Source organism: Hippocampus zosterae, chromosome 17, assembly GCF_025434085.1.
Source record: "Hippocampus zosterae strain Florida chromosome 17, ASM2543408v3, whole genome shotgun sequence".
Taxonomy (NCBI): domain Eukaryota; kingdom Metazoa; phylum Chordata; class Actinopteri; order Syngnathiformes; family Syngnathidae; genus Hippocampus; species Hippocampus zosterae.
In genome coordinates this window covers 5,731,859-5,759,830 of record NC_067467.1, presented here as the reverse complement: position 1 = coordinate 5,759,830, position 27,972 = coordinate 5,731,859, and the positions used below count along the sequence as shown (strand labels likewise).

Here is a 27,972-nt window from a genome sequence, read left to right as displayed (position 1 = left end):
GGGAGAGAGAAAGAGAGAGAGAGAGAGGCGGAGTGTGTTCAGTGTGCTGCTTCAGCTACTATCCGAGCAGCCAAAGTTTTTCAAAGAATCTCAGTCGTGGAGGATCCGCGGTGGTGGCTGAGCTGCGGAGGACTTCTCTCTTTTTTTTACCTCCCCCCACCCCTCCATCCCCCCAACCCGCTGCCTCTTTCTTACGGGACTTAACGCGACTTCCTACCCGGTCGACTTTATGACAAAGGAAGAAGAAGCATCGTGGCCACCACACTCCGGGGCCTTCTTTCTCACGCCAATTTGATACCTCAAGGATGTATTTGTACTGAAAAGGCGCCACAAAAGTGCCGAAAACTTTTTTTTTTCCCCAGCGAAATGGAAGGGAATATTCCGTGGATTATTTTGTCTTGTTTATTGTTGATGCATCTTTCTGAAGGTAAATAACTCTTTGGTCATTTGCCCGGACATGTCGACAATGTGGTCACCCTTGTTTAAAACAGAGGAGAGTCTCTGCGTGCATCTTGTAGTGTTCCCAATTGAATTTATTCTTTTAAATGTCGCGTGTAGCAATTGTGTAATGCCGCGCTGTGAAGCACGACCACTTGTTTGAATGCTAATGAGCCTTTTTCCCCCCCATGCTAAAAATGTATTTGTGCTCGTGCATGTGGATAGGACTCGCTATTATGCTAATTATTATGCTATTCGGCTAGATTTTTCAAACGTAGGTGCACCTAGGAGCCTGTCTTGCAAGAAGTATGTTTAAAATAAGTTTTTAAGTGAGGGATAAATTAATTGACCCCCCCACACACACTCCCTTTCAAATTATGTGTAATAAAAAAAAGAAGCATGTTCTCATCAGAAACATTTGAAAATTGGACAGCAACCACAAAGCTGCATGGCTGAGCTCAGATAAGAGGCGCGGTGGGGGTCACTTCAGTTTGTCCTCCCTGTTGCAGTCTTGTCTCATTATTTGGAGATTTGCTGCATGGGTTCCACATCAGTCATTTGTCACATCTCCCACAGGTTTCCGATGCACAGATAAATCCAGGCCGTGTGAAAACGGAGGGACGTGCATCGAGTCGCCCTCCCGATGCATGTAAGTGCAACTCAGTTGACTCTAGAGTGTCATTAAATTCTCTTAGCATTTTTTTTTGGGGGGGGGGCGCTCTTTCAACGAGAGGTGTCTTTTTTTCCAGCCAGAAAACCCTCATCCTGTTATCTCATCACTCAGATAAACATTCCTACTTGAAGTTGATGTACTATGAAAGTGGCGGTCGATGTTTTAAAAAGATTATCGAAAGTACGAGCATCAGCAAGCCCCCGCACGCCTCTTGTACACCTGTTAAATGCCTCCACAGAAAACGGGCTTTTGTTTAATTGACGTGCCCTCATTTACCGCTTGCTTTGGGCGTCTTTTGACACGGAGAAGACTTTTTGTTTTTCAAATTGCTAAGGGAGCCGAGGGGGCGCAGAAAAAAAAGTTTGTTTGGGGAAAAGCTGCGACAATAGTCAAGTGAAGTAGCCTACAGTGTCTTGACGAGGGGGGGGGGGGGGTCACTTGTCCTCTTTCAAGCACCCGTTGTAGCTTTTTTTTTCAAGGGGTGAGGGTGGGGCGGCGTACGGAGGAGATACGGTCCAAAAGAAGCCGTCTCCGCCACCTGCTTCCCTCCAAAAGGCGCACATTTTCGTGGAATGAGAAGTCACATCAGCAATAGATATAAGAATGATCCTCTTTTTTTTTTTTACTCCTCTGTGCGTAAATCTCAGTCACCAAATGTAAGGCCGACATAAGTGGACTCGCCAATGTGTAACTCGTCCGCATTGCCGAGCCACATTGGCAGCAACCGCCACCCACGTTTTATCAGTCATGTGCTGTGGGGATGTGGCCTGAGTGCCATTAAATCGGTCAATGTGTAATTTCATGCGGCCGAGAAAACACTGAGAGTGAACAAAGACCTTTTTTTTAAATGTTGGTTTAATGAGAACACAATGACATGATGACCCTTTTTTTTTATGGAGGGGCATCAAAATGCACTGCTGTGACATTAAAAAGCGTCTCCGCCAAACAGAGGACATCAAATATCAAACTCGAGCAGGGCAGAGTAGCAAAGCACAGAGTTGTTGGACCAGTTGGATACTGAGGTCACTAACCCCCCCCCCCCCCCTCCAACCTGGAAAAAAGAACAAAGATGTCCACGAGTAGAAAAGATCCTTTCTTCTTCCAGATACCTGATCCAGAGTGCACAAAGTGGGTGCAGGAAAGAGAACGCCGCAGAAACTGGGTTTAATTTGGATGTTTACCTATAAATGTGATTTCTGCTAGCCTTTATTTGTACATTAAAGTATCTCTTCCAAACTTGAGATATTTTGTTTTATCCCAAGTGGCATGGATACTTTAGCGGTATATATGGCAGCTGCCTTTGTTGCTCACCCAGATAGCGGTGTATCTAATGTCCCATGCGGCCATGATGTCACGCCCTATCAGTTTAGCGGCGCCACATCAAACAAGTTTATGAGTGTTCCGACTTCCTGAACAGGTGAGTCAGCAAGGACGCACGGTCAGAGTTCATTTTGAATTTTGAAGCCGAGAGCCATTTTATCATGAGAGCCCCACAGAGACAGAGAACAGGGGCTTCAATGATGCTCTGATTAGCATTAGCACGCTGTTTCACATCCAATTTTTGAACTTGTGTTATGAAGCAAAAATTCTCCAATGAAAATGGAAAGCAAAAATGTGAAAGTGAAAGCAAATATTTTCAATCGCATGCAGCCTGGATTGGGCGGCGCCAACGATATGAGCGCAGGAGAGATAATTAAGCAGATTGTGAGAGTGTCGCTCGGAGATGATCCAGCTGGAGGAGCCGGATTTTTGGGGGTGGAGGGGTTGGTGAACAAGTAGTGGGGGTCCGGCTAGGAGGAGGAGGAGGGCGGTGGTGGGCAGCGTAGAGGACAGCTGGTGGATGTTGTGATGGTAATCCAGCGAAGTCAGATCTCAACAAAGGGACAGCGCAGGGCCAGGTGCTGCCATTGAGTAGCATGCCGGCCCCCATGCTGTGGAGACAAGCTAGCTGAGGAGCGGATTCGCTTGCTAGCTCGCTAGCACATGTTATTCTTTCAGAGTGACGACTAATACTCAGTCGCCACATGTTGACATCAACCTCTGCTGGACAGCTTTGTTGTATGGGGGAAAAAAATGGCGGCTCAACAACCTGCTAGCCGTTAGCTGGTTGTTGAGCCGCCATTTTTTTCCCCCATAGGATACATTACAACTGACATTTTCCTAACATTGCTCAAATTCTTCACATCATGTTTGGCCTTGCCACCTGTTGCCAGGTAGAGTTTCGTAGCGTTCAATTGTATTGGCTTCGAAGTGAAAAAGACGGCGCTTGCCCTTGGATCAAGAGCTAGCAAACACTAAAGATGATGTGACAGGTTTATGTATTGACTTTAATTATTTTCCGACATCAATCACTGTTCTGTATTAGATTTGTGTAAAATTAGCCAGAAAGAAAAACAGTTGTTGAGCCTGTTGCGGCCCGCCCGCATGTGTAAGCGCTAGCCGGTGGCGCCCTTTATTTATGAACATGTTTCCTTTGGCCTCCGTTACCGAGTTAGCGCATAAATTGTGAGTGTTGTGTCGTGACCCTTAAACTACTCCCAGGCCCTCAAGACATGACAGGATGCCTGTATTTTGATAGTGCGCAAACATCACGGTGGTTGGATGCTCTTGTCTCGTAAGATGTTAATAGCTTTTTAAATAATGAGCTGATTTGTTTGAGTTAAATGATACTATGTTGATTTTGTTGCAGTGAGTTGACCAGCTCTTCCACTGCAATATGCAGCCATGCCAGGTCACATATTCCCCTGTCAGGCTGGCTTGACACAAGAAGTGACTGTGTCTTTGTCCACAGCACCGGGCTAGCTGGCGAAGGCGGTGTTTTCTTTGGGCATCTTTACGGCAGATTAGAAAAGGAATGCCGTCTAAGATTGCTCCTGTCCTTCTGGAAGTTACAGGTTATTGTCCATACTTCCCAACCATTCACCCTGGAAGCCTATTCAGGAATGCCCTCGACAGTCTCATTGAGGCTCCTGATCTTTGGAATGTTTGACTTGACAATTAGCTGCGAGTCATGCCGCAATGGATTGCCGAACGCTTTAGCTAAATGATTTAAAAGGATCTATCTGACCATTATGTTTGTATATAATTGCAAACGGGGAGTTGTGGTTCCCAGGCCCTGCCAGGAAGTTCTGCCTTCTGACCTTTGTGCTCCACGCATCCTGTCTAATCATGCAGCGGCTTACCATCAGGTTCAGTCTGTGTGACAGAATCAATTACGATATCTGATTTCTGCTTTGAGTTTTTGTTTTTAGAGGGTTTGGTAGAGTTTATCCTTGTATTATCTGGTCACGAGTATCAAGGATATGATGGTGTCTCAGATCAAATCCTTCTCCATTTGCCGTACAGTCAGTTGTAGTTAAACAGCAATGAAGGCCTTAAGAAGTGGAAATGATCTTCTTTCTCTGTTGCAGTTGCGTTGAAAGGTCGGAGGAATTCTGGACAGGGCCTCGTCTTTCATGGTGAAAAACAAAAAGTTCTGATCTGAATTTCAAAGTTTTTTTTTTAAAGAAATCTGGCTCAACTTTGGTGGTTGGTGGGGAGCGCTGTGGTTGTGTCTGATGCTGAATATTTGGAACGACCTCGGCCCTGGGATGCATGGCATGTGGTTATTGCTGCTATTTGAAAAATGTCAGGGAAGCCGCCTCCAAAAATCTATCAACGCTTGGGGCAAACGTGACTGAGTGTTGCCGCAATTGATTGTAACTGGATGTCGTCCGCCTCTGCTTCGCCCAAGTCAAAATAAGTCAAAATTCAACCGACTGGGTAACGTTCATGTGTCGAAAACCTCAATAGGGGTGCCCCTGGTTGCGCGTCCCGAGTCATAATTTGTTGAAACAAACGTCCCTGTGATGGCAGGGATAGGCCTCGGAAGGAACTCGATTCCAAGAAGCGAGCGGTCGTGTGTCGCGAGCTTCCTGCACATGCAGCGGCCGTTCCTCCGAAGTACTCAAACCGTCCTCACAAAAGCCTCGTTCCCAGCGGCCCCTTTTCTCCCCGCCAAGGCTCCTTCTCTCCATGGGATACTGTTGCCAGGAGACGGCCTAGGCCTGTTGGTCCATAGAAGCCCAGACCTGAAAGACTAGCTGCTTGGGTCACTGCTTCCCCCCACCCCCTACCCCCCCTTTGCCTCCCTCCTCCTTCCAACCTGATTATACAAAGGAGTTCTGACTACTTTAGCGCTTTTATTTGGGGTCCACAAAACAGTCCCTAAACCCCCCGCCCCAATGTGGCTGTTTGCTGAGAAAGAGAGAGCCAAGGGCTGCTGGGAGGAGGGGGCGGGGGGGGGGGGGGATAAGCTAAAGTTGGCAGTGTAGTGTCACTCTGGTCTTCCATGGGAGAATAAATGTAGCTGCCGCATACACGAAAGAATGATTCCGAGTTGAGTTTCGACTAAATCTCAAAAGTGAGAAGACGCAATGTCTGTCGTCGATGCTCTCCTTCTCCGATGCCCCGTGAGGAAATAACCTCAGAGATGGCCAGATGCTTTCAGATATGTTTTGTGGTGCTCGACTCCAAGTCGGGTCTTTGTTCACAGGTGAGTTCGCCCTCTGACCCGATGGCGGCGTCTCTACTATTGTATGCGAGGGGATGAGCTCAGGTTACCAGTGCTTCAATGAACCAGAGAGCAGAAAACCCGGCATTGGGTTCCAACAGTGATGCCCCCAGCCCCATAAATCAAAATGTCCGCCATCGCCGCTGAGATATTCGAAATGAAACTTTTTCTCTTGTTTAAAATGCTTTCTTCTTCTTTCCCCTTGCAATTCCCTGTTTGAATGTCAACCTTTGTGGGTTCATGCTACCGCGCTTATTGTAAGTTTTTCCTCCCCCTCTTTGTCTTCGGGCATGCGGTTGTTTGCATGATGCGTTGCAGTGGTGCCTTTGCGTGAACAGAATGCTGAAAAGAACTCTTGATGCATGTTTTTTTTTTTGTTAGGGTGAAGTGTCTCCTAGTTATGTGAAGTGTTTTTTTTTGTGTGTGTGTGTGTATGTGTGTGTCCGTCGCGTGAACAAAGCAGTTGTTATTTTGTCTCAGAGAGTCCCAGACACTTAGTGGTGCAATGACAGATGTGGACAGATGCAAATGTGCCGGGAACTGCAGCTGGCAAAATCCTTCATGTTTTGACATGGAGGGGGGTGGGGGGGGAATTCGCCACTCCGACCGTCCGCGCACCGCGCCACTCTAAAAGCTTCTTCCTCATCATCATCTGCCGTCCTCTTCCTCAAAGGTCAGGAGTCGGCACCCCGGGAGGGTAGGGGGGGGGATAGTCTGGTGCAAAACAGCAGCCGGCACCTGCCGTGTAAGAAAGTCAAGTGGAAGCGAAAGCGCGCTCGCCGACCTTGTGGCGTTTCCCAGAAGCCGTGGAATCCTTCGAGTCCGATAAGGAGTTGTTTAGGTGTCACCGGGACCGAGTTGTGCGCCGGTATCTGTTGAGTTTGTGTCTTGTGGGAGAAGCGCGCTGGCCGTGAGTCAAGTCTAGACAAAAGAATGTGTGTTTTGGCGGGCAAGCTCCACGCATATTCCAGAGGGGAGACAAACAAAATGATCAGGCGTCAGTACCAACTGCTTGACGCGGTTCCGCCCAATAGCCGATCTCGAATCTCAAAACAGCAGTGGCTATGTAAACCTTTTGACAACCCTTGGCCTTGCCGCTCCAGTCAAATCTCCCCAACTCCGGTGGGATTTGAACCTTCCCTGTTGTACTTTTGGGTCATTGTCGCCTCTGGTCTCTATGTGCCACGTTTAAATTTTTTTTTTTTTTGTCCTGACCCCCAAGATTCCAGACATAGTTAATTTGCCTCTAAATAAACCCAGCCAAGCCATGACAAATAGCCATGGGTGCCGAGGGGTGGGCGGGTGATTGGTTGAGTGTCAGGCTTGCTCTTTTCGTCTGTGCCGTTACCAAGACGACGGGGATCCTGCGTTTGGGAGCGAGCGCTGTGTTTTCAGAGCAGCAGACAAGGGATTACAGGAAATATGACATGGCATTCCCTCTGGACAACACCCCCCCCCCCCCCCCGCGCCCAAGCCTCCCCCAACACACTCTCACCCCTTCTTCGTGCACCAGTTGCAGCGTCCGGAGACATTCTCTCCTGCGGCGTAGCCCCACCCCTCGCCCTGCAGTCCGAGTTACATTATCATCACAATCAGACGGGGGACCTCTGACATTTGACCTCTCAGCAGTGAGAGGAGGGAGGTGGGCAGGGGGGTGGGGGGGGGCTGAGCCAAGCTGGCGTTTTTGTTGAGGGTGGGGGGGGGGTTAGAAGCTGAGCCAACTGCAGATTCCATTCTTCGAGCCTTTGTGCTGACTTTCAACTGTAAATTGTTTAGATGTTCGTTCCAGATTTTTTTTCGGATCGATACCAGTCTTCAGAGTACCGATACCTCTTGCACTTTTATTAATATTGAATTTAATACAATGACAAAAAAGACTTTCCGACGCAGATGATGATTTGCCGATGTGTAGTAGATTTGCAAATCCTGCCGAGGACTTATTCAATGTCGGATTTTGTTTGCCCTTTAGTATCCGTGGCTGATATCGGCACACGCTACAAGTACTCGCTTCACTCAAATAAAGCTGGCCCCATCCCGACTAAATTGGACAGCGTTGGCTGTCTCAGCCCGTCAACTTTTTCATTTCAGGCGATTTTTGTCGAGAGTGTCGTGGTCGACATCGATGACTTTCAAGCGGCCCCTTTCAACTCAGGGCCCCAATTACAACAACCTGTGATTGACCGGCCCTCAGTCCAGGTTGCCGTCCGCTAGGTTGTTGTTCTCTGCTAATAGTTCCATTCGACTGCACTTTCCTCTCATGTCTCTTTCTTGTGGATACGCCCTCTGCACTCCTTTGTGCTTGAGCCTGTGGCTCGGCTTTATGCTATTGTCTTTCTAACGCCGCAATGCCATTCAAACAAAACCAGATCAAAACAGTCACACTGTAGAAAGGCTGGCCTTCTTCCAACAAGCGCCGCAAAAAAACAAAACAAAAAACCCAAAACAGTTTGTTTTGTAAAGGAGCACGCAGCCATGGAGTGAAATGATGGCCAACAAAAGAGAACAGAGGGAAATCCATTGTTGATTATGCCCACGGGGGGTTCTTCTCCAGTGAAAGACAAGCCAAAGCCTTGGGGTGAACCAAAAGCCAGCCCGTCACTGCTCTGTCATCAGCATCAAACGGCCCGTTTGAAGAGGGCGCTTGTCCCCAGCCAGAGGTTCCACTCCCGGTGTCGGGTTTCGAACTCAAACCAAACCTCCTCAGTTCGCACAAACCTTGTCCGAACTCTCAACGGCCCATAGAGAGCAATCAAATACTCCTGTTCCTATGTTGAGATGTTTCGGTAAAAGGCAAAAAACAGAAAAGTGTCTCTTGGACGTGGATCGTCCGTCTCGTCCAAATATCACAGCTGCCTTTTCCTATTTGCTCGGCACACGCTGAGCGCGAACCCCCCGTTTTTCACGCGTTGGAATCATTTTGGTTTCCTGTCAACGATCGCTTGGGTGTGTACATATATTCTTTAGAGCCGACTTGCGGAAAAAGCCGTAACGGTGGCGGAATGTTAGCTGACACTGACAAAAAAAATGGGTCTCTCCAGCTGGAGAGGACGCAAATTGTGTGTTTGTTAAATCCCGACCTTCAGGATATATGGCCTGGCTCCATTTGTGAGTGCATCACTCATTCCCCAAAACCACGTTGTACTTTTGAAGGAACCGTGCGCTAATAGGAAATAATTCCAGGGCGTAGACGCCAACCTCACACCACAGTATGAGTCAGGAAGGAGGTGTGCCATAGGTTCTGAAATCCCAGATGCGGTATATTAATGAAGCAAATGGGAACCGGCTGGATTTGAAGCGTTGCTTTTTTTTTGGGGTGGGGGGGTTGTTTTTCTTGTTACCTGTTTTGGCGCTCAGCTCCAAGACTCTCAAGTGTGAATCTTTTTGTCCAGATGCCGTCCAGGATTCATCGGTCCGCTCTGTCAGCATCAGGATCCCTGCCATCGATCGGCGTGTCTTAACGGGGGCGCTTGCAAGAGCCAAGTGGCCAACGGTATCCCGCAGTACAACTGCGTGTGCCAGAGGGGGTTCAGAGGTATGCCCGTCACAAAGAGAAAGATCCGCTTCTTGGAGAGTCTTGCAGAATGACCGCCTCTTCAAACCACAGGCCAAGATTGCTCGCTCATTGACGCCTGCGCCACGAGTCCTTGCGCCAATGGCGCCCGCTGCGCCAACTGGAACAATCACTACAACTGCTCCTGCCCACCTGGCTTCCAGGGAAAGAATTGCCGCAGCGACGTGGACGAGTGCCGCAAGCCCGGCGCTTGCCTCAACGCGGGCCTTTGCATCAACACCCACGGGTCCTTCCGCTGCCAGTGCCCGCCCGGGTACGGCGGGCGCACGTGCGAGGTGTCCACCCAGCCCTGCGCCCCCTCGCAGTGCCTCAACGGAGGCACTTGTCGCCAGACCAGCGACCATTCCTATGAATGTGCATGCCTGCCAGGTAGGGTAAAAATGGACGCGTCGGTGCGGTACGCAGGTGCATCTCAAGATAGATTTCATGATTTCGCTTTTGAAATGGGTGTCTATTAAGAATACCCGAATACCAGTGCGTGAAACCCAAACTTTTTCCAACTCCAAAAATTACAATTCGACATGAAAAACTACATGACATGAAATAATTTGGGGGTACAGAAAGTAGGTAGTAATCACCCCTCTTAAATCATTTCCCTTGAGTTTTATCCATCCATTTTCCGATCCGCTTATCCTCACAAGGGTCGCGGGGGCGCGCTGGAGCCTATTCCAGCCGTCTTCGGGCAGTAGGCGGGGGACACCCTGAACCGGTTGTCAGCCAATCGCAGGGCACACACAGACGAACAACCATTCGCGCTCACACTCGCACCGAGGGACAATTTGGAGTGCTGGCATGCATACCGCAGTACCCGGAGAAAACCCACGCAGCCTCGAATATACAAATCAGTCATTTTTAAAAAAAAATTTTAATTGAATGACTGAAATCATCTTCTTCCGAGCCGCTTGATCCTCACTAGGGTCGCGGGGGGTGCTGGAGCCTATCCCAGCTGTCTTCGGGCAGTAGGCGGGGGACACCCTGAATCGGTTGCCAGCCAATCACGGGGCACACAGAAACGAACAACCATTCGCACTCACACTCACACCTAGGGACAATTTAGAGTGTTCAATCAGCCTGCCACGCATGTTTTTGGAATGTGGGAGGAAACCGGAGCACCCGGAGAAAACCCACGCAGGCCCGGGGAGAACATGCAAACTCCACACAGAGAGGCCGGAGCTGGATGACTGAAATCAATTCTTACAAATTACATTTTTCTGAGATGCACCGACACATGTTTCTATATCACTTGAATGTGAATGTTTGTTTTCATTGTCAATATTTTGCAATGGCATTGAAAGTCCTCATCTATCAGAGTCGCAACTGCACTTGTACGCCGTGATAAGTTTAAAGTACAGCGTTCCCTTTGCGCTTCTGTTATTGCGTATTCACTCTGTTGTGCTTCTTCATTCGTGACCATAACTTCATGCATTGCAGTTTCACCGCGCTACTTTGCCACGTTTTCCTGCTATTTTTCTTCCTTCTTACATCAGTCCCAAATTTTTTTATCTTATTTAAAAATTTTAAAAAAAACGATAATCAGCAGCTTGTATTTATTTTACGTTTTGCATTAACAAGTAACAAGTGTTTAAATGGGTGGGAACTGTGCGTGTGTGTGTGTGTTTACACTGGTATGATGTCACACCACGTAGCTGATGACATCATTGCTATCCGGCCTACACAAAGGCAAGCCAAATTTTCAGCAAGCCCACTGGAGCTGTCCCGCATGGGAGGGCCATGGCCTTGCACACATGCAAACCATCACTATCGCCGAGCGGAGGCCCACTGTTTTCCCAAGACTGACGATTTTTTTTTCCCACGGCTGATGACGTCGTTTCAAGATTGACTCTCGGCATCACAGGTCGGCTTCCTGCCTGCTATTTATAGCCCCTCGATGAGAAACGAGTTGGCGGCGTCGGTCAGAAGTCGGAGGAGGCCGTCCGCCCACGCTCCTTCGCCGCTACGTCCACAACGGGAGGAATTTACTTTACGGCCATCATGGCTTCGCCACTGGGGAGCCGACAGGAAATGTCTCTTGGCAGAAAGGAAGTCATTGAAACTGAAAGATGATAAAACAAGCAAACGCAGTGGGGGAGCGCAGCCCGTGGCGGCTGTTGCCGGCGTCGTGTGGGAACTGCCACGAGTGGATGTAAACAGTCGGACACCCTCTCAACCTTTTAACTGCCTCGTGCCGCCCGTAGTGTGGGAAATGTGACTTGAGTTCAACTGATAGTTATGTTATGTATAAACGAGGGTGGCGACTTGCTGTGTTTTTGCTCGCCGTAACACTTTTCTCTCCGCTCCAGGCTTCGAGGGACACAACTGTGAGAATAACGTGGATGACTGCCCGGGCCACAAGTGTATGAATGGCGGCATATGCGTGGATGGGGTCAACACGTACAATTGCCAGTGTCCGCCTGAATGGACAGGTACGGCACATCATATTTCAAGAAAGCTTGACATGTGAGCGATGCGAGCTAAATGCCGCGTAACCACCTGCCCACGCCAGGCCAGTACTGCGCCGAGGACGTCAACGAGTGTCTCATGCAGCCAAACGCCTGCCACAACGGGGGGACGTGCTTCAACACCATCGGGGGCCACACGTGCGTCTGCGTCAACGGTTGGACGGGCGACGACTGCAGCGAGAACATCGACGACTGCGCCATCGCCGTTTGTTTCAACGGGGCCACGTGCCACGACCGAGTCGCCTCCTTCTTCTGCGAGTGCCCGGTCGGAAAGACGGGTAAGCAAAATGCGTCTCTCGAGTGTAACCTTTGGGCGGGAATTGAATGCACGAGGGCCGCATTTCACTCATTCAGTACCAGCGGATTCTGGACCGAGTCTGAAAAGACGTTTAAAAACGTCGTTGGGAGTAAACGAGTTAAGTACGAAACGGGCAGATGGGCCTTGTAATTTGTCAGATGGGATCAAACGAGATCTGAGCCGTTTGGTTGATTTATTACTTAATTTTTTATTTTTCGTTGGCCTGCATGCAGAAATTTGATCGCTGTATGGTGACATTGAGCTCAACTCATTTCATAACAATCAGCAGTTTGTCAGATAGCGAATGCTTCTTCCCAAAATAACAAATAGGCTTTAAGACATTTTCTGCAGTTGAAGTTGAATGTCAAACTCAACATAAAACAACGAGAATTAGCCATTGTGTATATTTAAAACAACCACAGAATGTTGCCCTCTACAACGGCCCGGTCGCATAATGCTGTTCCAAATATATCAACGGCATTATTTCATCTGTGCCGCCTTCATTAGGTTTGCTGTGCCACCTTGAGGACGCTTGCGTGAGCAACCCCTGCAACGAGGGAGCCGTGTGCGACACCAATCCCCTCAACGGCCGTGCCATTTGCACCTGCCCTGCCGGCTTTGTGGGCGGGGCTTGTAACCAAGACATGGACGAATGCTCCATCGGTATGTCTGCTACTTGTTGGTTGTCAATGAACAACCTCTTTCCTCTCTCCTCTTTGACTTGATGAAATTCTCATTTCACCCTGGCAGGTGCAAACCCGTGCGAGCACTTCGGAAAGTGCGTCAACACCGAGGGCTCGTTCCAATGTCAGTGCGGCCGCGGATACGCCGGCCCGCGTTGCGAGATCGACATCAACGAATGCTTGTCCATGCCTTGTCAGAATGACGCCACTTGCCTCGACCGCATCGGAGAATTCACTTGCATCTGCATGCCAGGTATCGGGACCTAGCGGAGAATGATCTGTTCCGTCGCCATAGCGACGGCCAGAGCGGGCTATTATGTAATAGAGTGCCATTGCTGTCCCGGGGGGCGAGGGGGCACTTGCCTGCTCTCAGCGCACTGTACCACCAGACAGAGAGGGTATTAGCGCAGACAAAGTGAGGGTTTGGACTCCGGGTGACAAAACCAGAGTGAAACTCTCACGCACAGTCCGACATGCATCCCGGGGTTTTGGGAACTATACAAATTAGAGCTGGGAGTGGGCTCTATAGGACTGGATGTGAGAGAGGGCGAGCAGTTAGGGGGAGCGCTGTGCTGTGAATAGTAATGAGTTGTCGAGTGGTGGGAATGGAGCGGAACAATAGGGCCCCTCTGTGCTCCACTTTGCACCCTCATACACACAGAGAGGGAAAAGGAGGCCTTTTCCCAGAGGCTCCCCCTTTACTCCCCACACCACCCCCCCCCCCCCCTTTTTTTTTTTTGCTTTCCAGAGACAGCCTCTTCCTCCTCACCCTCCTCATCGTCAGGCGGCCTGGCAAAGCTCAGGTGGAGCCGCTGATTATTTCGGATTTCCACGCTAGCCGCTCCGCAGGTTTCCATACTCGGCTTCACCTCAATGGAGGGAGGGGGGGGGGGTCTTTTGTAGGTTTGCTAACAGCGAATGGATAATGTACATCTGGTGAATGGGGACACTCACCCCATTGTACGTTTGCTAACAGCGAATGGATAATGTACATCTGGTGAATGGCGACACTGACCCCAGGGTGTTGCGATGCTCCACGGACAGTAACCCGTGAGGATTTGAGGACAGCGGATCCTGCGGGCCGCTAATGTTCCCCATGCGGGAATAAAAAAAGGGGGTTCTCACAGAATCGGTTTCCCATGGCGGAGAACGGAAACCATCCATAAATACACACATACGCAAAGCAATGGACAAAACAGAGGGGTCACCAACGTGGGCCCCTGCGTTGGCCGCAAGGACCACATGTGTAGCCCGCGGCCCTGTTCTAAAGATACCTCACCAGTCGTGGGATAATTGGGATTTTAAAAGTAATTTACTGTTCTTTCAGAAGTGTGTATCAAAACTCGTAGACTTTCTCATTAATCAGGACCCGAAAAGTAGCGACCAGCTTGAAAAAAAGTCTATGATGCCTGCTTTAACGTCTGTGCTCACGTGCAAACTTGTCTTATAGGCTACACGGGGACTTACTGTGAGACTGACGTAGATGACTGCGAGAGCAACCCGTGTGTGAACGACGGCATCTGTCGGGACATGGTCAACGGCTTTACGTGCACCTGCCAACCTGGTAAGATGAGTGTTTGTCATCAAATACATAGGTTGGGGGATTGCGGGGGGGGGGGGGGGGGGGGGGATTTTTGCTGTTTTTAGCTCATTCACTCCCAAAGACGTTTTTAAACGTCTTTTCAGACTTTCAGACTAGAATTGGCTGGTACTGAATGAGTTAATAGCAAAAAATGCAAGGCCCAGTTTGGTCAACACTTTGCTTGTCAATGAAAGGCTAAAATGCACAGAGAAATATTTTATAAATGTGTGCACATGATCTGAATGTCACTCCCAGACAGTCCAAACATGCTGTTTTTGGAACAGGCAATTGTTTAAAAAAAAAAACAATTCTAAAAAAAAACCCAAATTTTAAATCCTTTTGCCAAAACAAAGGTACTATTGTGACCCCCCCAGACCCCTCCCTTTTCAGAATGTAGAAGCGATGGCAGTCTCCCTCAACTTGCTGCTTGGTGGTGAAATGGGGGTACAGCAGTCCTGCTAATGAGATTCTTTTCCAGATCCGCAATTTACATCTGGGACAGACGTCCCCCCCGCCCCTCCGCCGCCTCTCCATCTCACTATTGAGTCAATAAAGCTGATGTAGGAAAAGGGAGGAGGTGGAGGCCGGAGGGGGCTGGAGGTGGGGGGGTCAAAAGAGAAAACAATCTCACTGTCTCCTCTGGTAACACCCCCCATCAGCACCAACATACAGCCCATCCTCACATTGTTAATCAACAGAGCAGCATGCTAGCATTGTAGCACCTCACCCCCCCCCCCCCCCCCCCCGACCCCGAATCTGGGCACTTTGCCCACCGATTTCAAAGCCACGCAGTTTTTCAAGCCTTCAAAGCAAACCGAGTCGTACCATGCTCATCAGTTTTTCTGATCGGGACCAAATTCCCGTTTGGTAGACACAACTGATATTAGCTCCTCATGACCTTGAAAACCCATCAAGGTCGTGGGATTTTTCCATCGGCATCCTTAACCAGTCGGAGCCAGACATCTCTGACCACGTAGGAGACCTTTGCCCCCCAGCCCCGCCACTAAAAAGGGACAAAACCGCCCTCGAGCTGCTCTCTGACCCGTCGCCTCTATGTTTGACTGTCCCAGGCTTCACCGGCACCATGTGCCAGATCGACATCGACGAGTGCGCCAGCACCCCCTGCCAGAACGGCGCCAAGTGCTACGACCGACCCAACGGCTTTGAGTGCCGATGTGCCGAAGGTACGTTTCTGGGCTCCCTGTACACCTTTAAACAGGAGACTAAACCACTTGTTGCGGCTATGTATTTCGGGAGGGGTTATCTATTTGTCCACAAGCTGACTTGAGGCCGCTAATCCACCCCACAAACCCCACCGCCCCTCTCAAGATCACAGGGTCACCATTAGTTGCCAAGAAAAGAACCTTGGTCGTCACCCCGACATCTGTTCATTTGTTCATCTGTTCAGCCCCATATGGTGTCCCCCGTCCCTCATTCCTTCACATGCGGCAGTTTTATTAAGCCAAAAAAAAAAAAAAAAGCATCAGCTCAACAGTTGGGAAGCCTGGCGATGTTTGTTAACTACTTGTTTCGCGTTTATTTGGGCCTTTGCCCATAGATGGGGTCTGCTTCATTGTTTCAAATGCCAGCTGCTTGGTATTCCCTGTATTTGCCGCCCCCCACCCTCCCCTGCAGGGTGAAGTGGCTCTGTTTGACGTGCTGCGGCCCGCCATTGTTCCCTCCGCCACAGAGAACAAAAGCGGGCCTGGGGGGCCTTGGGTAGGACTTTTCTTTGCCGCTTTGCCCAACTCAGCGGCACACCGTACACAGCAAATAAACCAACACTTGTCTGACACACAGACAACCTGTTGTCATGGAAACCAAAGCTGCAAAGACCCTTTTTTTTTTGCTTTTGCAAACGTGGGGAATGTTTCACTGAAGAATTTATTATTATTATTTTTTTTGCTGGCCACATCATAGTTGTGGAAGTGAAATTTGGCCAAATTCATATATTTTTTTCTATATCCATCTACAAATGGTCAGTCCTCACTTGTGTGTTATTTTTACAAATTATTGGTCAATCTTAAGTGTTGCAAATGGCCTCCGCTGGTCGACAACGCAACGTCGTCAGCAAACTTTCTGTTTGTTTCCTGAAAAGTGATGGTTTTAGAGCTTATTCATGACCCGAATAAGAACAAGCGGTAAAAAAACTTGAAAAATGGATGAATGAAGAGGCTGAGGTCAAGGCTGTTTTCATGGTAAATGGTAACAGTTGCATCAATCTGCTCTCCTGTCATTAGGATATGAAGGTACGCTCTGCGAGAGCAACATCAACAACTGCCAGCCCGACCCGTGCCACCACGGCACATGCGTGGACGGCATCGCCAGCTATACCTGCAACTGCGACGCCGGGTACACGGGCTACCGCTGCGAGAACCAGCTCAACGAGTGCCACAGCAACCCTTGCCAGAACGGAGGCAAATGCGTGGACCTGGTCAACAAATACATCTGCCAGTGCCAACATGGGACATCAGGTACGAACGAGACTCGCAGGGGAAATTCCTTTCATTTTGTGGGCGGGAAAAGCATTTCAAACTTTGCTATCACGACAGGCACCAACTGTGAGATCAATTTCGACGATTGTGCCAGTAACCCGTGTGACTATGGCATGTGCAAAGATGGCATCAACCGCTACGACTGCGTTTGCAAGCCTGGCTTCACCGGTAAGTCACTTGGAATTTCATTATATGCAGAGGGTTTTTCTGTTTGTATGCTTATTTTTATATTTATATATATACGGTATATTTGTGTTTTTTTTTTTAATCATATTTGAAATGCCCTGTGTCAGAAGATTACATGGGAAAAGTTGGAATGCTGAAAGGTGTCATTCAATATTATAAATTAAAAAAAAATGTCCATGAAAATTCATCGCACCATTTTTTTATTTGCAAATATAAAATATTTGAGTTTTACAATCACGCTACTTATTTTTTCAAATTAAAAAAAAAGAATTGTTAAAAAAATAAAAATAATACATTTTAAATGTTACAAAATATCATACTCATACTAATTGTTTATTTTCTTACCCTCAGTTAAAAAAAAAGAAAATTGGACATCCCTGAGATTCACATTTAAATTTCATTTGCACAGCATTCTTGACACTCGCTATCTTGTCAGGTGCAAAGTGTAACGTGGAGATAGACGAGTGTACGTCGAGCCCCTGTCGCAACGGAGGCACGTGCGTGGACGAGGAGAATGGCTTCCACTGCCAGTGCCCGGAGGGATTCAAGCCGCCGTACTGCTACTCGCAGGTGGATGAGTGCGGCAGCAGCCCCTGCGTCCATGGGGCGTGCAGGGACGACATCAACGGGTAAGCACGCAAAGATGACGTGCATTTTGAATTGTTTCGGGCTACAATCCCCCCACACCCCAAAAAAAACTGATTTCTTTTTGCATCTTTGCAGTTACCGCTGTGACTGCGAGCCAGGCTGGGTGGGAAAGAACTGCGACCTGGACAGGAATGACTGTTTGCCGAGCCCCTGCCAGAACGCCGGCACCTGCATCGACCAACTTAACGGCTTCACCTGCAAGTGTCGTCAGGGCTTTCGAGGTAAGCCGTGGTGGAAGACGATTAAACAGCGCAAATGGCAACCCTGAACCATTATTAACCCTTTCATGCACCCTGTAACCTGATAACTTATGAATCTGTCAATTGTAGTAACCATTGTCCCCTTAAAGGGTTAAATAATAGACACATTACCTCATTCACTCCCAAAGACGTTTTTAAACGTCTTTTCAGACTTGGTCCAGAATTGGCTGGTACTGAATGAGTGAAATAACCAACAAAAAAAAAATCACTTTCTATCATATTGTCGCTGTCCTGGTGAAAAACACGTCAATTTTTGTCATTAAGAAAAAAAAAATCTATGAATTGTTCCCTTGGTAGGTAACCTTTGCCAGGTGAACATCAACGAGTGTGCGTCCAGTCCCTGCTTGAACAAAGGCACGTGTGTGGACGGCGTGGCCAGCTTCACCTGCCTGTGCGAGCTTCCCTACAACGGACCCACATGCGCCGAAGTGCTCACCCCGTGCTCCCCGAACCCCTGCGCAAATCAGGCCGTCTGCACCCACACCCCAGACTACCTGGGCTACCAGTGCAACTGCCAACCCGGTTGGCAAGGTGAGCACAAAAGGATCCGAGAGGAGGAGTTCATGTCTCCATCGTGACCTAATTGTGACTCGGTTTTGCCGTCCGCAGGGCAACTGTGTAACCGGGACGTGAACGAATGCCTCTCCAATCCCTGCAAGAACCGCGGGACCTGCTCCAACACACTTGGTTCTTTTGTGTGCTCCTGCAGGCCCGGTTTCACCGGGCCCACTTGCGACACGGACATCAATGACTGCTCCCCCAGTGAGTGACCGCAAGAATGTCAACGTGTGTGTTGTCAAACGCAAATCCCTCATTCGCTCCCCCTTTGCCTGCACAGATCCGTGCCTAAGCGGAGGCTCCTGCGCGGACAGTGTCAACTCTTTCCACTGCAGCTGCCTGCCGGGCTTCACCGGGCCTCGCTGCGCTCTGGAGATCAACGAATGTCAGAGTTTGCCCTGCAAGAACGGCGGCACGTGCACCGACTACGTCAACTCCTACACGTGCACGTGCAGGCCCGGCTTCACTGGCATCCACTGCGAAACCAACATACCAGATTGCACGGAAAGGTGGGTGGGTTGCGTACACTCATGAGATCCAACAAGAGATGGAGAAAAAAAAAAGTTGAGCTTCGGAAAGATACACGGAATAGAATTATGTGAGGAGCTCCATCATCTTAACTCATATAGTACCAGCCAATTCTGGACCAAGTCTGAAAAGACGTTTAAAAACGTCTTTGGGAGTGAATGAGTTGTTAACTTAGATCTGCATCAGTATTCTGGTTAGCAGTTTGGATCAGGATAAATTTCTGTCCCTGGCCCATAAATGTACGGTAGGTTAAAAAAAAAAAAGATTCATTCTCTACAACTAATTCATCTTTGTCCATCAATCTATAGTCATACAGTCATACAAGGGAATAATTAGGTAAAAATGTGAAATTGAAACAAGATTATCATTATCTCAGTATGTACTTTTATTTCATTCCATTTAGTTATTTAATATAATATGGGCCCAGAATGAAAAATCCATTTCTTTTTTGAAATCATTCACTGCTCATGCAAAGTTCCTGAAAATGTGACCAACGTGAGTTATTTCCTCATGTGCAGCTCGTGCTTCAATGGAGGGACGTGCACAGATAAGATCAACGGCTACTCCTGTATGTGCCGTTCAGGCTTCACCGGCTCGCACTGCCAGTACGAAGTCAACGAGTGTGACTCGCAGCCTTGCCTCAACGGGGGTCTCTGTCAAGATGCCCTGGAGTCTTTCCGCTGCACCTGCCCCAAAGGTTACGCTGGCACGCGCTGTCAGGTGCGACGAGAAAAAAAAAAGTCAATCCAACTCCCAGTCAAAATTCTTGCGTGCGAGCGTCATGCTAACTGTTGCTTCGTATCCTGTGCGCCTAGACACCGGTTGACTGGTGCAGGCGCTCCTCCCCGTGCCAGAATGGCGGACGCTGTCGGCAAAAAGACTCGGCCTTTGTCTGTGAGTGCGCTCACGGCTGGTCTGGACGTTATTGCGACATTCCTCGAGTTTCCTGTGAGACAGCAGCTCGCCAGAGAGGTGTCGTGTTCATTTTCTTTTTTTGTTTTTATTTTAAACTCTGCCTCTTTTCTTGCCGTGCCGCAGCAGAGTCGCTCACATCCCCTTCTCCTTGTCACCAGGACTCCAGACAGACGAATTGTGTCACCACGGCGGCCACTGCGTCAACACGGGCAACACGCATTACTGCAAGTGTCCCGGCGACTACACCGGCAGCTACTGCGAGAGCCAAGTGGACCACTGCGAGGACAAACCCTGCCGCAATGGCGCCACCTGCAGGGGATACGTTGGAGGATACCAGTGTGACGTGAGTTCATGAAAGTTGTGCCGATCCAACTTAACCCCGTGAATGATTATCTGTCCATTCAAATCAAATGTTGCCCTTCAGCACCAAAGTTGACCTTTTACAGCGATGTAATAATCCCATTTCTCCTTCACGTGTCCATTTACAGTGTATGCCGGGCTTCACTGGTCAGAACTGTGAGATGGAGGTCAATGAGTGTCAATCTCATCCTTGCCAAAATGGAGGCACGTGTATCGACCTCGTCGGGCATTACATCTGCTCCTGTCCCCCTGGCACTCTGGGTACGCCCACACGTCGGCACCGATATACGATCCTTTGAGATCACTGGCAGGAGGCAGGCACTGTTAGCATCACACCGTTTCATTTCATTGTTTTTTTTAGTTTTTGTGGAGGACCCAAATATTTACTTTTATATTTTATAAATATTTACACAATTATGACTTTACAAATGTGTTAACGTACGTCGGCATAAGCCCGCCCCCTGAATGTATCCGTAACGGTAAGTCTTCGACAATCATCTCCCGTCAAGGTGTCCTCTGCGAGATCAACGAAGATGACTGCGCCCCGCCAATGAGGCCTCGCGGCGCTCCCCCCAAGTGCCTCAACAACGGCACCTGCGTGGACCGAGTGGGCGGCTACCGCTGCAACTGTCCGCCCGGGTTTACTGGCGAGCGGTGCGAGGGCGACATCAACGAGTGTCTCTCCAGTCCTTGCAGCCCCTCCAACAGCCTCGACTGCATCCAGATGCCCAACGACTACCAGTGTGTTTGCAAGGCCGGTTTCACAGGTTCGATAGATAGCCTCTCTCCTAACTGACAAGTTCTGTTTGTCTTTTAGGCCTCTTGATTGATCTTTGCGTGTGTGTGTTTGTTATTTTTTTATGTTATCGTTGTATGTTTTAGGTCGAAGATGTCAGAACAGGTTCAGCGCATGTGAATCTCAGCCTTGTCAAAACGGAGGCGCGTGCTCTGCGTCCACCTCCGTTGTTGGCTACACCTGCACGTGTCAGCTTGTGAGTAACACCCAGTTTCTATTCGTGTGGATTGCCGTTGTCAATATTTACCGCATTTTTGGATGTATCTGTGTTAGTATCCGAAATATAAAAAGTAATTCGCAAACATTAGGGATCAAGCCCTGTCCCAAAGAGTGAAAATCCCAATCGTAATTGTGTTTAGATAATGGCAAAGAACTTTAAACCAACAGGATCATAAAGCATCAACATCCATTGAATGGACAATGCCGTCATGAACCCATAGCACCTAAACGTAACAGCCGTGTTCATAGACACACATACTCACGCTTCACAAATAAAAAGGATTCCGATTTTCATCCGCAGGGCTACACGGGCCCCAACTGCGAGCGAAGCATGTCCTGCCGCGAGCTGTCTTGCTACAACGGCGGAAGCTGCGCTCTCACCACGCGAGGGGCCCGCTGCACCTGCCTGCCCGGTTATGGCGGGCCGCAGTGCGCCCACCGCAGCAACGAAGGCTGCTCCTCACAGCCGTGTCGCAACGGCGGCCTGTGTACCGAGGAGACGGCCTTCCCGTTCTTCCACTGCCAGTGTCCCAGCGGCTGGACGGGCAAACGGTGCGAGCAGGCCGGCCGGGTCAACGAGACCCCGGCCCTGTCGTGTCCGCTGGCCGACTGCCACGGAAAAGCCAACGACGGCGTGTGCGACAAGGAGTGCAGCACGTTGGCGTGCCGCTGGGACGGCGGCGACTGCTCCTTGGCGGTCAACCCTTGGGCCCGGTGCGCGGACCCCCGTTGCTGGCGCGTGTTCAACAACAGCCAGTGCGACGAGTCGTGCAACAACGCAGACTGCTTGTATGACAACTTTGACTGCAAAACCAAGGAGAAAGTTTGCAAGTAAGTTCTTGTCTCTCCCAGTTGCACGCAGAGCAGCTTAAAACCCGTTCACTCCCAAAGACGTTTCTAAACGTCTTTTCAGACTTGGTCTAGAATTGGCTGGTACTGAATGAGTTCAGGTTTTCTTTTGCTTCCATTCTAACCACAAAAGTGACAAATGATTTGTTTGAGGCAAAGCCACATTGATCAGGATTTCATCTTTAAATTAATCATGATCCAGATGAACATTTTCAACCTGTGAACAGATATGGAATGACCTACAGTATGTTCAAATGAATCAACTTTCGCTCCGGTTCATTGATGTCAATCTTCTTTTCGTGGTTCCTCCAGCCCCATCTACGAGACCTACTGCATCGACCACTATGCCGACGGCCTGTGCGACCAAGGCTGCAACACGGAGGAGTGCGGCTGGGACGGCCTGGACTGCGCTCAAAAGGTTCCCGAAGACATCGTGGACGGCGCCTTAGTTCTGGTGGTGCTGCTCCCTCCGGAGGAGCTTCTGCGCACCAGCACGGCCTTCCTTCTCAAACTGAGCGCCATCCTCCACACCACGCTGCGCTTCCGGCTGGATCACAACGGCGAGGCTATGATCCGGCCCTACACCCGGCGAGAGGCGCGCCTCAAGCGGGAGCTTCAGCCTCAACAGGAGATTATTGGGTAAGAGATGGAGATTAGTCGATAAATGTTTTCGAGTCCTGGTCCTCAAACATTTTACTCCAGAGCACTAGAGGGGCCCAACCGGTGGTTCTTCTATTTTTAAATTGCAGTTTCTGAGAATTCAGACCACTAACATCAGTCTCTTGTTTGTCCAGCTCCATCGTCTACCTAGAAATAGACAACCGCTTGTGTACTGTCGACTGCTTCCCGTCGGCTGAGAGCGCCGCCGACTACCTCGGAGCCTTGTCGGCCGTCGAAATGCTGCGCTTCCCGTACCCGCTCAAAGAAGTCCGCGGTGGGTACAGGCGAACATGAGTAGCGCAGGCAGAACCCGCCAGGAACGTATCTGCAACCACACCCCTTGCCTCTGCCTGCGCAGGAGAAAAGATTGTGGACGATCCGGACCCCATTCCTCAATGGGGCAAACTGATGCTGGTCGGCATCGCTTCGCTTTTCCTGCTGGTCATCTTGGTGTTAGGCGTGCTGATTTCCCGCAGAAAGCGTGAGCACAGCACGCTGTGGTTCCCGGAGGGCTTCTTCCTCAAGAAGGAGCCCAGCAGCAACAAGAACCGCAGGGAGCCGGTGGGCCAGGATGCTCTCGGAATGAAGTAAGGGCGAAAGACTATTTGCGAAGACTTTTTGTGGTCCTCGGTTTACGACAGTAGCGGCAAATGTTGTTTTGAGGTTGTAAACAGGAGCACGTGTATTGACGGTTATGCTTCTTTTTAGTCCTAATTTTTCATATTTCTCTATCAACAACAGACACATGCCCAAAACGGTTGAGGAATCTCTCCTTGGAGATCACAGCGACCAGTGGATCGACGCCGAATGCCCAGAACCCAAAAGATTGAAGGTCAAATGAATCCACACGTACACATGGACAAAAACAACAGCGGTCAATTTGTGACACCCACGTCTTTGCCGGATCCTTTTAGATGGAGGAGCCAAGCATGCTGTCAGACGGAGAGGACGCCGTCGATAGCCGACAGTGGACGCAACATCACCTGGCAGCGGCCGACATCCGCGTGCCACCCACCATGGCGCTCACCCCGCCGCAAGGAGAGTTTGAAAGCGACTGCATGGACGTTAACGTCCGAGGTCCAGGTCGGTAGTGAGAAGAAAACCGATTTGGGATCGTGTATTTATTTAAACACAGCTATCGAGCTCGCTATCTCTCTCGCGCAATCGGATCAAATCTACATGATCTACATCTATATTGACGACTCTTTTACTAGACGGCTTTACTCCGCTGATGCTGGCGTCGTTCTGCGGAGGCGGCCTGGAGCCCGAGATCACCGAGGAGGAGGAGAGCGAGGAGTGCTCGGCCAACATCATCTCCGACCTCATCTACCAGGGCGCGTCACTCGCCGCCCAGACGGATCGCACGGGCGAGACGGCGCTCCACCTGGCTGCCCGTTACGCCCGCGCCGACGCCGCAAAGCGACTCCTGGACGCCGGGGCGGACGCCAACGCGCAGGACAACACGGGACGCTCGCCCCTGCATGCTGCCGTGGCTGCGGACGCGCAAGGAGTATTCCAGGTACACATCAGAGCAAATGAAAACATCTATAAAAAGTGGGATTGAAAGTGTGACAAAAAGACCAAGAAAAAATGTCTTCCGGTCATTCTCTTCGCATAGATCCTGATCCGAAACAGGGCCACAGATCTTGACTCGCGCATGTACGACGGCTCCACGGCGCTCATCCTGGCCGCCCGTCTGGCGGTGGAGGGAATGGTGGAGGAACTCATCACTTGCCACGCAGATGTCAATGCAGTCGATGAACTGGGTAAAGAGCCGCTTTGCTTCTCGTCATGTCGTCCACTTTTAAGCCTGTCACGTTTGATATTGCCTTAAAATTTCGTATAACGCAACAGGGTTTTTTTTTCATTGTATGGGGGGCAGGAAAGTGGGAATGGTGTTAATGCATGAAGATTTTTTCACACTAGGGGGTAGTTTTCGTCCATGTAGGTTTTGTTGTAGAGGAGTTTCACTGTATCGGCGAATTTAATCAGCCAGCTGATTGTGAAATCAGGCCCAAGTACTCACCTCCATGTTGAGTAGCAAATGTTGATCGGAGTTTGTTTTCCTTTCAGGTAAATCCGCATTGCACTGGGCCGCTGCTGTTAACAACGTGGACGCGACGATTGCCTTGCTGAAGAATGGCGCAAACAAAGACATGCAAGATCTTAAGGTATGGCGAGCCTATTGCAAAGTGAAAGAAACTTATTTCTAAAAGCAATGTTTGCATCCTTAACCTTGCGTGCGTGCGTGTGTGTGTACGTGTGAAGGAGGAGACGCCTCTGTTCCTAGCCGCTCGCGAGGGAAGCTGTGAGGCCGTCAAAGTTCTGCTGGCTCATTTTGCCAACCGCGAGATTACCGACCACATGGACAGGCTGCCCCGAGACATCGCCCAGGAGCGCATGCACCATGATATCGTGCAGCTCCTGGACGAGTACAACACTGTGAGGAGCCCCCAGGGCCACGGTGGGCCCGGACTCCACCTCTCCAGCGGGCACACCCTGTCGCCCCTCATGTGTCCGCCCAGTGCCTTCCTGCCTAGCCTGAAGACCACCCCGCAGGGTAAGAAGAACCGCCGGCCGGGGGCTAAGGGCTCCGGCCTGGGGGGTCAGCACGCCGGTGGTCTTAAGGACTCGGTCAAGGCTCGCAATAAGAAGCTGAGCTTGGACATGCAGAGCGCCCTGCTGGAGAGCTCGGTCACCCTCTCGCCGGTAGACTCGCTGGACTCACCTCACGGGGGTGCCAGCAATGCCGGCTACATCACCAACCCCACGTCCCCGGTGGCCATGCCGTCCCCGGGGCTCTTCCACTCATCACTGTCGGTCCCGAGCACGCCCATGGTGCACGCTAGCATGCTGGACAGCGGCAGCCCCTTCGCCGTGTCTCTGGCGCAGCTCAATGACCTGGGCAACGGTGGCATGGCCCTGCAGGGGCGAGTGTCCATGGCGTCGGATGTGGGCCACAGCTACGTGCTGAGCCCGTCAGGCCAGATGGGGCTCAACATGGGCCTGGTGAGCCCGGTCAGCGTGCCCTTCGAATGGCACAGCCGGTCGCCCGCCTCCCAGTGCGGGCAGCAGGTGATGAACCTGGTGCAGAGCATGCCGCCGCCGCTGCAGCAAAGCATGCAGCCGCCTCCGCCGCCGCAGCAGAACCTGCTGCTGCATCAGCAGCAGATGTACCGTGGCGCCATGTTACAACCCACGCCCGTCACCTCCACGCCCAGCGTCAGCCCCGTCAAGCTGCCCACCATCAGCGAGCAGCAGATCATGAGCCACTCCATAAGCGGCCAGCAGAATCTGGCCCGCATGGCATCGTCCACTCCCCCAACGCCGCAGACCTCGCAACCCCCACCGCCTTTCTTCCAGCAGCCCCCTCCCCAGGCCCCGCCGGGCGTCGCCGTCGCCCCGCCCGCCCAAGCCCCGGCCCCCCAGCCGGGCTCCGCCGAGGATTACCCCACCCCGCCCTCGCAGCACAGCTACACGTCGGCGCTCGACGCCACGCCCAAGCATTACCTACACCTGCCTACCGAGCACCCCTACCTGACCCCTTCACCCGAGTCGCCCGAACCTTGGTCCAGCCCCTCCCCTCAGTGCGTGTCCGACTGGTCAGACTCCACTCCCAGCCCCGCGGTCGCTGTCGCCGGCTCTGCCCAGACCCAAATTTCAAAAATCCCAGAGGCCAACAAAAAGATGCAGGTATTTGCTTAAAGTTGCAGTTTGTGTGTCAGCCTGTTTCCAAGATTTTTTATTGGATTTGGATTGACTTGTTGTTTATGCCGAGGACCGCTCGCGTGTTCTGTTTGCGGACGGCTTGTGAGACACAGTAAATGCAAAACGTTTGTTGTCTGAAAAAACCAGCAGACAATTTAATGAAGTAATTCTGTCACAGATGGACTTTATTATAAAAAAAAAAACTAAATATATGAAGAAAACCAAGTCTTTTATTTCAAAAGACTTAGTGATCCTCTCCTGAAAACTAACAAACATTTAAAAGTAGATCAAATCTGAAGGGAATTCATTTATTTTTATTTATTGTTTGTATTTTTTGTAGGTATTTTCACACACCTTTTTTTTTTGTCCTAGGCTCACACACAAAAAAAAGTGCCACCTCCGTTCATTTGATTTCTATGTTGCCTAATTTAATTTATCCTTTAGGCCTGCTCATCACCTCTCCTGGTATTTATTCAGGCCTGTTCAAATGTTGCGTGAAGACTCGCTCCACTTCCCATTGGATTCAATTCTGCTTTTTCTTTTTGAGTATTAAGAATGTAAATGAGTGTGTCCGAAGCACTTCAAGTGGTGACTGGCCAAATGAACCACACAATGGATATTTATATGACAGGAGTGGAATTGAAACCGCGTCTATTGTTTAATGATGACCTTAAAAAAAAAAAAATCGACTGCCTTTAATTAGATTTTTATTGTTCTCGTCGTCATTTTAAGGGACAATTTCGACTTCTTTTGCCTTTAAAAATCAGCCTGTCACTGCCTTTTTTAAGACTTATTTTAACTTTTTTTCATTGTTTAATACATGCATTCCTTTTTTGTAGTTCACCTCAGATGAACTAAGCTATACTCCCGAGCTGCTATTTTTTTTTTAGTCCATCATTCCTCCCTGCAAATTCCAATAATTTTTCTCTTTTGTCGGTTTGCAATTGCATCTTTTGAGATTGGGTGGACGCGCATCCTTAAAAGGAGTGTAAGAAGGGAGGAACGCTACTGTGTAGCTGCACCTTTTTGCCTTTGACACCTTCCAAGGATGGATGGCACGCTCGCATCAGCCTTGATATGGTTTAAACATTAAAAAAAAAAAAAAAAAGATCGTTTTATAGTTAATCCTACCACATTGTGAACACGAGTGGTGCACCACTCCCTTAGCAACTACTACTACTACTTCTACTACTATTAGTCCTTTATTGTTGTGTCCTGTTCACTTTTGTTCACAAGTTCCACTCCGACTCGATTTGTAACTGTTCTTGTTTTTGTTTTGATTCATTTTTTGGGGGCGAGGGGGGGTTTATAAATATATATATGGTGATAACTTGCCTGCCAGTTTTCCCTACCGGGTCGCACTGAGTGTTTGTACATTTCAACTTTGCGCCGTTTTCCTTGTGTACATATGTTTGTTACCGGGTAGATGTTTTGCTTGAAAAGTCTTATCTTTCTAAAATAATCGTTATGTACTAAAAAGGACAAAAATAAAATGTACTTCATTTAGCATAACTTAGAGTGTGTGTCTTATTTC

The 27,972-nt window shown here is 49.7% G+C and overlaps 1 protein-coding gene across 1 annotated transcript; it reads left to right on the top strand.

The window, feature by feature from the left end:
* The first annotated feature begins 59 nt into the window (after positions 1-59).
* On the top strand, positions 60-27,950 carry notch3 (notch receptor 3). Its single transcript, XM_052048585.1, has 33 exons — positions 60-427; positions 1,015-1,087; positions 9,053-9,195; positions 9,268-9,603; positions 11,535-11,657; positions 11,738-11,971; positions 12,499-12,654; positions 12,742-12,927; positions 14,125-14,238; positions 15,327-15,440; positions 16,497-16,730; positions 16,809-16,919; positions 17,374-17,566; positions 17,661-17,806; positions 18,143-18,376; positions 18,455-18,607; positions 18,684-18,912; positions 19,450-19,651; positions 19,747-19,903; positions 20,005-20,189; positions 20,335-20,467; positions 20,716-20,973; positions 21,089-21,198; positions 21,523-22,052; positions 22,383-22,709; positions 22,865-23,004; positions 23,089-23,317; positions 23,472-23,562; positions 23,645-23,813; positions 23,945-24,249; positions 24,349-24,496; positions 24,804-24,901; positions 24,999-27,950. Exons 1-33 carry the CDS (start codon positions 367-369, stop codon positions 26,433-26,435), a joined length of 7,359 nt encoding a protein of 2,452 aa, XP_051904545.1. The 5' UTR covers positions 60-366; the 3' UTR covers positions 26,436-27,950.
* Positions 27,951-27,972: the final 22 nt, after the last annotated feature.